Source organism: Talpa europaea, assembly GCF_964194135.1.
Source record: "Talpa europaea genome assembly, chromosome: 14".
Taxonomy (NCBI): domain Eukaryota; kingdom Metazoa; phylum Chordata; class Mammalia; order Eulipotyphla; family Talpidae; genus Talpa; species Talpa europaea.
In genome coordinates this window covers 71,647,882-71,658,336 of record NC_140082.1, presented here as the reverse complement: position 1 = coordinate 71,658,336, position 10,455 = coordinate 71,647,882, and the positions used below count along the sequence as shown (strand labels likewise).

The 10,455-nt window shown below is 40.7% G+C and overlaps 1 protein-coding gene across 1 annotated transcript; it reads left to right on the top strand.

The window, feature by feature from the left end:
• Nucleotides 1-2,152: 2,152 nt before the first annotated feature.
• LOC311183533 (small ribosomal subunit protein uS11-like) lies at nt 2,153-3,006 on the top strand (the record flags this gene model as incomplete). The annotated part of the gene is made up of 1 exon (XM_084253050.1): nt 2,153-3,006. One exon carries the CDS (start codon nt 2,153-2,155, stop codon nt 2,606-2,608), a length of 456 nt encoding a protein of 151 aa, XP_084109176.1. The 3' UTR covers nt 2,609-3,006.
• Nucleotides 3,007-10,455: the final 7,449 nt, after the last annotated feature.

Genomic DNA, 10,455 nt, shown 5'->3' with positions numbered 1-10,455 from the left:
GCCATCAAGGCCCACTGGCCACCCCCAGATTCCCATCTCCTGGGGTGTACAAACAATAGCATCCTCCCTCAGGGTCCCAAAAACTTAACCTGCCAAGGTTCCTCTGCCTTCTGGTGGGATTATCAGTCCAAGTCCATCAGTCCAAGTCCATTAGGCCTCTTCCTGCCATCAGCACTGGTGAGCTCTGAATCGTGGTCCTCTCTTCCCCGATGATTCTTGCTGCCTCAAGGGTCATTGGATGGTCCTCTTAGGCCGTCTCCACCTCCAGGCCTGGTGTTATCCCGTAGCTCCTGGACCTTGTCCACCTTCTGTGCTGCCATGGCGCCTCCAGCGCTGTCACAGGCTCGTCTGCTACTCCTTAGTCCCTCCAGGTCTTCGGAGGGCTCCAGTACCCATCTGCATGGATCATCCTGCCAACTACGCCAATTGTAAAGGACAGGAAGTGCAGGTTTTCTTATCCAACAGACCAGGTAAAGGAGGAGTCAGAGTCCTTAGTGGCTTTTGCAGGTCTTTTATTTAGATTTACAAGGCATATGGCAAGCAGGGGTGCTGGGGGGCCAGGAGGCTGGCAGTTCTCCCAGCCTCCAGCAAATCCTCACTCTATCTGGGCTCTCTGGCATTCTCTCTGCTTCTCTTCTTCTTCTCTCGGCTTCTGCTGGCGTCCCCATGACGTCGCCCTTATAAACTCAATCTCTCAGCCCAGGTGTACCCACTTCAGGTGCCCACCATCAGGCATGCATTCAGGACCACAGGGTTCCCTCATCTATCCTAATGGTGGGAGGGCAGAAAAGCCTGATACTTTTTACCTTACCCTACAAACACACAAATAAACAATGTAGAAAAAATTTTTAATAGTCTAAAGCCCTTTAGAATACGTGAAGAGAAGTAATATTTGTATCATAGGAGTCCCAAAAGGAAAAAAGAAAGAGAAAGACATAAAAATTTTAAGGAAATAATTGTTGAAAATCATCTCAATATAGGAAACAAACCAGATACTATGATCCAAGGGGCCCCAAGAGTCCCAAATAAAATACCATACAAACACACACAAATGCACATTATACTAAAGCTGTCAAAAATAATGACAAGGATAAAATATTTAAAACATCAAAAGTAGAAAGGGTGGGCCTCCCTGGTGGCACAAGGGGTTAAGCACAGAACTATGACGCTATCCACAGCCTCTGCAGCATGAGTTCCATCCCTGGCCAACCAGGGAGCTACCCACATGGTGCAGCAGACCTCTCCTATCTTGCTGCTGCTCCCCTCAGCAGTGTATTTTAGTCAGTCTGCCTGTTCTGTTCCCCACTCTGTCTCACCCCCTGCAACTCTGGCCTGTACCCCAGTTCTTGAATGCATAAATAAATAAATCTTTTTTTAAAAAAAGTAAAAAGGGTAACTGTAGGGAAAATGGAGTAGTTAAGGCTCTTTTTCATGTTCCCACTGCTAGTCTCTATGGCTGCTACCTGTGGCCTTGCTTTCCTCCAAGGTTTCATAATGGGTTATTGCAAAAAGCACTTGGGCGCAAAAATATGGGGCATGTTCACCTGTAATTATGGACACCCTTGCTGAGAAGTCAGAGAGCACTGGGTGCATGTACCTATAAGTATGAATGCCTAAGAGAGATCATAACAGATAAGAGCAAGAGATTAAGAGAGAGGGAAAATCCAGATAGGAGTCAGAGAAGAAGCATGGAGATCACTGGGGCTGGAAGACTTGGTTGCTGCCACCTCCCAGCCTCCCTGCCTTCCTCATGCCAGTCTCCCTGCCTCCTTCATGCCAGTCTCCCTGCCTGCTGGCCTGCTTGTGTACCCAGTCCCCTGATTCAGCACTGTCAAATCTACCAAAGACTCCAAGATCTTTTATCTATTTGCCCAAATCAACAATGAACCTGCCCAGTCTGGGATGGTTGCACAACAGTAACCTATAAAAGAATGCCAATCAGACTGTGAGCAGACTTTTCAAGAGAAACATTACAAGTATGAAGGCACTAGAATGAGATATATAAGGAGTACTGAAAGAAAAATAGTGCCGACCTACAATACTTTACCCAGCGAGATTAACATTCAAGAGAGAGGGAAGAGTAAGGCGTTCTGCTGAAAATCAAAACCTAGCTTTTCTTTCCGGTGGCGGAGTCTGGAGAAGACGCGCAGAAATGGCACCTCGCAAGGGGAAGGAAAAGAAGGAAGAACAGGTCATCAGCCTCGGACCTCAGGTGGCTGAAGGAGAAAACGTATTTGGTGTCTGCCACATCTTTGCATCCTTCAATGACACTTTCGTCCACGTCACTGATCTCTCTGGCAAGGAAACCATCTGCCGTGTAACCGGTGGGATGAAGGTGAAGGCTGACCGAGATGAATCCTCGCCATATGCTGCTATGTTGGCAGCCCAGGATGTGGCACAGAGGTGCAAGGAACTGGGTATCACTGCCCTCCACATCAAACTCCGGGCTACAGGAGGAAATCGGACCAAGACTCCTGGACCTGGGGCACAGTCAGCCCTCAGAGCCCTTGCCCGCTCAGGAATGAAAATTGGGCGGATTGAGGATGTCACCCTCATCCCCTCTGATAGCACCCACAGGAAGGGGGGTCGCCGTGGTCGCCGTCTGTGAACAGGACTCGTCAAATTATTTTCTGTTAAAATAAATTGCCTTCTTGTAAACCAAAAAAAAAAAAAGAAAATCAAAACCTAAAAGAATTTATCAACATCAAGTCACATATGAAAGAAATTCTAGAGGCGTTATTATAAAGCAAAAGAACAGTGAATATAAAGGCAACAGATATATGAATCAATTAACATGGAAGAGTAGGAGAAGGAAAAGAATAACAATGTGGCCCATCAAAAAGAATCAGAGACCAGATTATCCAGTGAGTCACACAAATAGTTCCTCACATACTAATCTCAGTAGACACTTAAACAAAAGTAACACATTTTAAAAAAAAGTAACACATAAAACAATGGAAATTGAACCTAGACAAAGCATAAGAGGAAGACTTAAAAAAATGAACCCCCCCCCAAAAAAAAAAATGGCAGCAAGCACTTATGTCTCAAAAACCACCTTAAATGTAAATGGCCTGAATTCACCAAAGATGAGAGTGGCTGAAAGGACTGTGAAACAAACAACCTCTGTTGTTTATAAGAAATTAATCTTACCAACAAAGACAGCATAGACTAAGAGTTAAAGGCTGGAAGACAGTTATACAGAAAAATGACAACCAAAAAGATCAGAACAGCTGTACTTATATCTGATAAAATAGATTTCCAATTAAGAAAGGTAATAAGAAGGGTCTCCTTGGTGGTGCAAGGGGTTAAGATGCAACCTATGGGGCCTCCCTGGTGGTGCAAGGGGTTAAGCACTGCACTATGAAGCAATCTGCAGCCTCTACAGCACGAGTTTGATCCCTGGCCAGCCGGGGGGCAACCCACATGGCACGGCAGACCTCTCCTGGCTCACCCGCTGCTCCCCTCAGCAGTGTACTTCAGTCAATCTGCCTATTCTGTTCCTCACTCTGTCTCTGGTGGAGCCTCTCACCCCCCACATTTCTGGCCTGTGCCCCAGCTCCTGTGTGCATAAATAAATAAATCTTTAAAAAAAAAAAAAAAAGATGCAACCTATGAAGCTAGCCACAGCCACTGCAGCATGAGTTCAATCCCCGGCCAGGGAGCAACCCACATGGCACAGCAGACTTCTCCTGACTTGCCCGCTGCTCCCCTCAGCAGTGTATTTCAGTCAATCTGCCTGTTCTGTTCCCCACTCTGTCTCTGGTGAATCCTCTCACCCCCCACAACTCTGGCCTGTACCCCAGCTCATGTATGAATAAATAAATAAATCTTTTTAAAAAAAACCTATATAGTATCTGCACAGCTCTATTTAAAAACAAAAAGAAAGAAAGGTAATAAGAAATAGAAACAGACACTATATCAAAATTAAGGATCTAGTACAACAAAAAAAATAATATTCATAAGTACACGTGCCAAATGATAGAGCAGCAAGATACATAAAACAGAACTAAAGAGAGATATTGTTAAAACATTGTAATACAAGGCAACTTTATACTTACTTGCAGGGGAGATGCCACTATCATAGTGGTGGTTTTCCCAGGACAAGGTTCATCTCCAGATGCGCTAAACCCTACTATTTCCCCAAATTTGGGAAACTCAGCTGCAGAATATATGGTAGTAAGGGACTGCTTTCATGCTTTCCCCTGTAAAAAGCAAACAAACTAGGCAACTTTAATACTCCCACTTACAACAATGAAAAGATCAAAAAGACAGAATAAATAAGGAAACAATAACCATAGAAGAGAAAGTAGATCAAATAGGTCTAACGGATATCTACAGAACACTCCATCCAAAAATTGCTATATACACATATTTTTTCAAGTGCCCATGGAACATTTTCAAGAACAATCTATGTGTTGGGACACAAATCTATTGTAAAAAACTACAAAGAAAGAAATTATGTCTAGTTTTCTCTCTGACATAATGCCATAAACTTAGAGATTAACTATAAGGGGGGGGGGACAGGAAAAATTATGAATACATATAGCCTAAATAGCATGCTACTTGATAGCTAATAGGAAAAAGAGGAAATCAAAGCAGAAATTTAAAAACACCTTGAGACAAACAAAAATGGAGATACAAGTTACCAGTATCTATGGAATGCAGCAAAAGCAGTCCTGGGGGGGAAGAAAATTGCAATACAGGTCCACATTAAGAAATAAGAAAATTCCAAATGATCAATCTAATGCTACAATCTAAAGCAACTTGAAAAAGAAAAAATAAGACCTAAAGTTAGTAGAAGGAAAGAAATATTTTTAAAAGAGCAGAAACAAATGAAATAGAGATCAAAAAGACTATACAATAAAATCAATGAAATGAAGAGTTGGTTCTTTGAGAAGATAAACAAATAGACAAACCTCTAGCTAGGCTAACATAAAAAAAGAGAAAAAATAATAAACAGAATCACAAATGAAACAGGAGAAAACATCATAGATAGCACAGAAATAAAAGGATCACAAGACATTAATATGAAGAACTGTATGCCATTGAATTTGATAACCTTAAAGAAATGGACAAATTTTGAGGTAAATACAGTCTATTAAGACTAATGTAAGAGGGCCTCCCCAGTGGCGCAGCGGTTGAGCGCTGGGTTGCGAAGCTGCCCGCAGCCTTTGCAGTGCCGGTTTGATCCCCAGCTGCTCCCTGGCCACCAAAGGAGGGTCCCACATGGCGGGCAGACCTCTCTTGCCCCCCGCTGCTCCCCTCAGCAGTGTACTTCGGTCCCTCTGCCTGCTCTGCTCCCCGCTCTGGCTCTGGTGAATTCTCTCACCCTCCCGTGCTTCTGACTGTACCCAGTGCTTGTATAAATAAATAAATAAATATTAAAAAAAAAAAAAAAGACTAAGAAGAAGCATATGAGTTAAACAAACCAATCACAACCAAGTATGGAAGTTGAAAAAGTAATAAAAAAAAAAAAAACTCCTGATAAACAAAAGCCCAGGACCAAACGACTTTATAAATGAATTTTTTTTAATATTTATTTATTTATTTATACAAGCACTGGGTACAGTCAGAAGCACGGGAGGGTGAGAGAATTCACCAGAGCCAGAGGGGAGAGCAGAGCAGGCAGACTGATGAAGTACACTGCAGAAGGGAGCAGCGGGCGTGGCAGGAGAGGTCTGAGCGCCATGTGGGACCCTCGCCCAGCGGCCAGGGATCGAACCAGCGCTGCAGAGGCTGCAGGCAGCTTCGCAACCCAGCGCTCAACCACTGCGCCACCCGGGAGGCCTTTTACAAATGAATTTTATCAAACCTTTAAAGAACTAATATCCACCTTGCTCAACTTGTCTTTTAAAATACAAGAAAAGGTAATGTTCCCCAAAAGAATGAAATGCATCCATTTTCAACAAAATGGAAGGAGTTTGAGGGAATTGTGAGTAGTAAAGCAAGTCAGAACAATAAAAACAAATACTGGATGCTTACATTTCAATAATGTACAACACCTTCAAATGTACAATTCAATAATGTACAACAATTCAATAATGTACAACACCTTCAAAAACCAGTGGACATCAATAAACAAAGTAAGGGTTCTGAGGTTAAGAGGGAGAGTGGAGAGAAGGGGACAAGGGAATATGAGAGATGGTGGAATTTAATGCTAGAAAAAAGAGACATTGGGAGAAAACCATGACTGACTGAGACCCAGGTGAGGTTATGACACAGTGAAGAGAAGGAGGAACAAACAACTGTTTGAACTAGGCTGATCTGGGAAAAACTAGGGATAAGAAAAGGGGAAAATATATTGAATGCAGGATATAAGCATTGAAAGTTGCCATAGGTGAAGCCAGAAAATAAAATTGTCAGAACCAAGCTCAGCACATCCAAGAAACAATGTATGCATATAGACATTAAAAGTAAAAGCTGCTTCTGACAGCAAACTTCAGATCAAATGAGGGGACAACTTTGCATATTTGTTTGCATAAAAATAATTTATCTAGGAGTTCAATGAACATTATTGCAGAGAGATGGGTTCTTTGCTCTTAGGGTTCAAATCAATTTTCAGCATGAAGATTTTTTTTTCTTTTAATTTTTTACTTATCAATCAATTCCTTGTCAACCACATCTTTAAACTTAGGTCCTGAAAATGCTATAGTATCATTTCGGGTATGTAACTCCAAGAGAGAGAAAATGTAGGTATTTATTAATTGCAAATTGAGCCTTTCATAAAGGCGCTATTTTTTTTTTGTAAAGATTTATTTATTCATGCATACAAGAACCGGGGTACAGGCCAGATGCGCAGGAGGGTGAGAGGATTAACCAGAGACAGAGTGGAGAACAGAAAGGCAAAGGCCCTATTTAAATTCATATTTTTAAGATTTATTTTATTTATTTATGCACACAAGAACTGGGGTGTAGGCCAGAGGTGCCGGGGATGGGAGGAGTGAGAGGATTCACCAGAGTGGGGAGCAGAACAGGCAGCAGAGTGAAATACACTGTTGAGGGGAGCAGCAACCGAGACAGGAGAGGTCTGCTGTTCCATGTGGGTAGCTCCCTGGCTGGGGATCAAACTCATGCCAAAGTGGCTGGCAATAGCTTGATATCACTGAAATTTTAACCCCTGCACCACCAGGGAGGCCCCTAAATTGATATTTTAAGCAATTATTACTTCTCAAATAAGTTCAATTTGTAATATAAGAAAAAAGAACACGGGAGTACAAAGGGATGAGAGTTACCTGAATTATCCCCTACACTTGATAAAAGCAAATCATCCCCATATTACAATCTTTTTACTTTAATGAATACAAAGCACTTGTGTTATACCTTACAATTCTCTAAAAACCTCATGAGAACTTAAACAAGGTTTCAATTTCTATCCTGGAAAAAGAAAAATGTACTACTTTCCAGTCCATGTTTACACATTACCTTTCCCAGCTAATAAAGGGGATAATCTAGCTTTGTTTCAACCTCTTTGTGGTTCTATCTCACTTAATACATTAGCTGTGTTCCTGAGAACCTGTGTGCATTTTGGTTTTTGTAAACAGCACCATATTTGAAAGGCACTAAGGGAGATTCCTACTTAAAAAAATTTGACTTTAAGCAAATATCAAAAGGATGGCTACAAAGATTTTGTGGCAACATGAAAAATGTTTATAACTCAGTGCTAAGGGGGAAAAGGTCATAATTAAATTGAATAAAAATTTTAAATAACATAGATGTTTATATGACAAAATTTTGGAATAGAATTTATCAAAATGATAATAGTTACATTAGGATGATGGAATGTGATATATTCATTTCCCATTCTACATTTCAAACTTTCTGAAATAACACCATATACTACAAATTAATTTTTTAAACTGAGATATAAATTAAAAGAATTCTGTGACCTTATTTTAAAAGAATTCTAATATCTTATTAGAAAGTTGAACAATTATTCAGTTGTGCTACCAATCTAAATCTTTGCACAATGAACTTCATTTCAGGTGGGAAAAATGGAAAGTCATTAATATTTCCCATTAAAATAAATTTTGAATGCTAACAATTAGAACCACCTGAAAGTCAATCAAAATTAAGATGCGATGAAGAAAAATAAACTTTAAAAAAAGGGCTATTTGTATGAAACTCCAAAAGCAGTTTTTGTGTACAGAACAGGCTAAAACAAGAATATCTCTTTCACCTTTGTGCTTTGTTCTGTACTAGAAACTATTCACTCCACTCCCCATCCCTCCCCAGATGTTTACTTTTCATTATTTTTGCTAACTGCAGTCACACCCCTTCCGTGAGCCTCAGGGCAGAATGAAACTATATACATTCAGAGGAGCATCCCAGTTCTCATCCCACTCCAAGGTGTGTGCGCACCTGTACACATACAGACCCACACACTCAGAGTCCCAGGTAGAGTCCCTGATCTTTCGGTTTGATAAGGACAACTTTAAAAGCCAAAAAATGACTTGTAAACTTTCACTGTGCTCTACAAATAAAAATTTCCACATGTCTATTACACAAAGCAGTCACCTATCCAACAACCTCTTTACTATTTACCGTATTATTTCTATACAAAGACTAAACAAATAACTTTTAACAAATTATATATTCAGTTTTGAGACTTGAAATACTATTGTCAATTGGTAACAAATTAAATACCACTTAGGTATTTAAATTAAAGGCCTGGGGTCAATGTCTTTCCTATCAAGGAAAATCATTCATTAAATCCTTACATACCAATACGTCTCACTCTCCTCCATTCTGCTATTGTTGGTTATTATAATAAAGTCATTTTTATTATAGCCAGTCATTCAGTCTTGCCCTAAACAGATGATATCTGCTTTGCCCTTTTATTTGTTTTTACAGGTCTCTGCTATAAACTCAGAAATAAAATTTCAACTTTTGTTTTTTGTTTTTAAAGATTTATTTATTTATTTGTACAAGAACCGGGGTACAGGCCAGATACACGGGAGGGTGAGAGGATTCACCAGAGACAGCGGGGAGCAGAACAGGCAGACTGATGAAATACACTGCTAAGAGGAGCAGCGGGCGAGACAGGAGAGGTCTGACGCACGATGTGGGCCCCTCGTGGGCCAGCTGGGATCAAACCGGTGCTGCAGAGGCTGTGGACAGCTCCACAGCGTGGCACTCAACTGCCTGTGCCACCAGGGGAGGCCCAAAATTTCAACTTTTGGAAGCAACCTCCAAAAGAGATGCAATAAAAACTAGCAGGCACTCCTGACTATTGACATTACAGTGACTAGACTCCCCAGTTGGAGCAAACATTATTTCCACAGATACATATCAGTCTGTTCAAGGAACTCAGTCAAGACTTAGGACAAAAAAAAGACAACTTTGTGAGAGTAGACTGCTTAGCAAGATCAGCAAAATAAAAATTAATTTCCTGGAGTTAAGTGAACTGATTTAATTGTGGTTAATGTTCTATTTTGAGTGGGCATATGAGGGAAAATGCTGTTCTTTCTCCTTTATCTCTAGCCATCAGTTGAACTGAACATACTTGTATAAACTAGAATGAAACATTCTTTAGGTGGTGTATTATGCCAACAGCCCTCCCAGAATTCAGAGAGAAAAAAATACTAAAATTCTTAGTGGATAGGGCCTCCCTGGTGGTGCAAGGGGTTAAGACTCAACATACGAAGTTATCCACAGCCACTGCAGTACAAGTTCGATCTTCAGCCGGCCAAGGAGCAACCCACATGGCACAGCAGACTCTCCTGACTCGCCCGCTGCTCTCCTCAGCAGTGTACGTCAGTCAATCTGCCTGTTCTGTTTCCCACTCTGTCTCTGATGAATCCTCTTACCCCCCACAACTCTGGCCTATACCCCAGCTCCTGTATGCATAAATAAATAAATCTTAAAATAATAATAAAATTCTTAGTGGATAAAGATTTATTTATTTATACAAGCACTGGGTACAGTCAGAAGCGTGGGAGGGTGAGAGAATTCACCAGAGCCAGAGCAGGGAACAGAACAGGCAGACTGAAAAAATACACTGCTGAGGGGAGCAGGAGAGGCTGCAGGCAGCTTCGCAGCCCAGCACTCAACTGCTGAGCCACTAGGGGAGGCCCCTTAGTGGATATTTTTTAACAAGGAATTTAAAACTTAAAATAAGTAGATTCTGTAGGATATATTAATAGGTTTTATCTACAAACTACCCAAAACAATGGTAACAATGGTTAAATATTATTTAAGATGTTTTTATTATGTTCCTTTATTTTTCATGATCATGTAGATATTTACTTAAGCTCAATAAAAATCCATCCACCATCCTATAAGATTTAACTGGACAAGTCAAATTTGTGACAATAAACTAAACACAAACCTCATTTAGTTAAATATGACAAGCTACTACTATAACTGAGGACTTTGCTTTTTAGGAGGGAAAACGCCTATAAACAGTAACATGTTGTTAAATGTTCAACAACTGTCTCTTCAAAATAAAAAATGCGG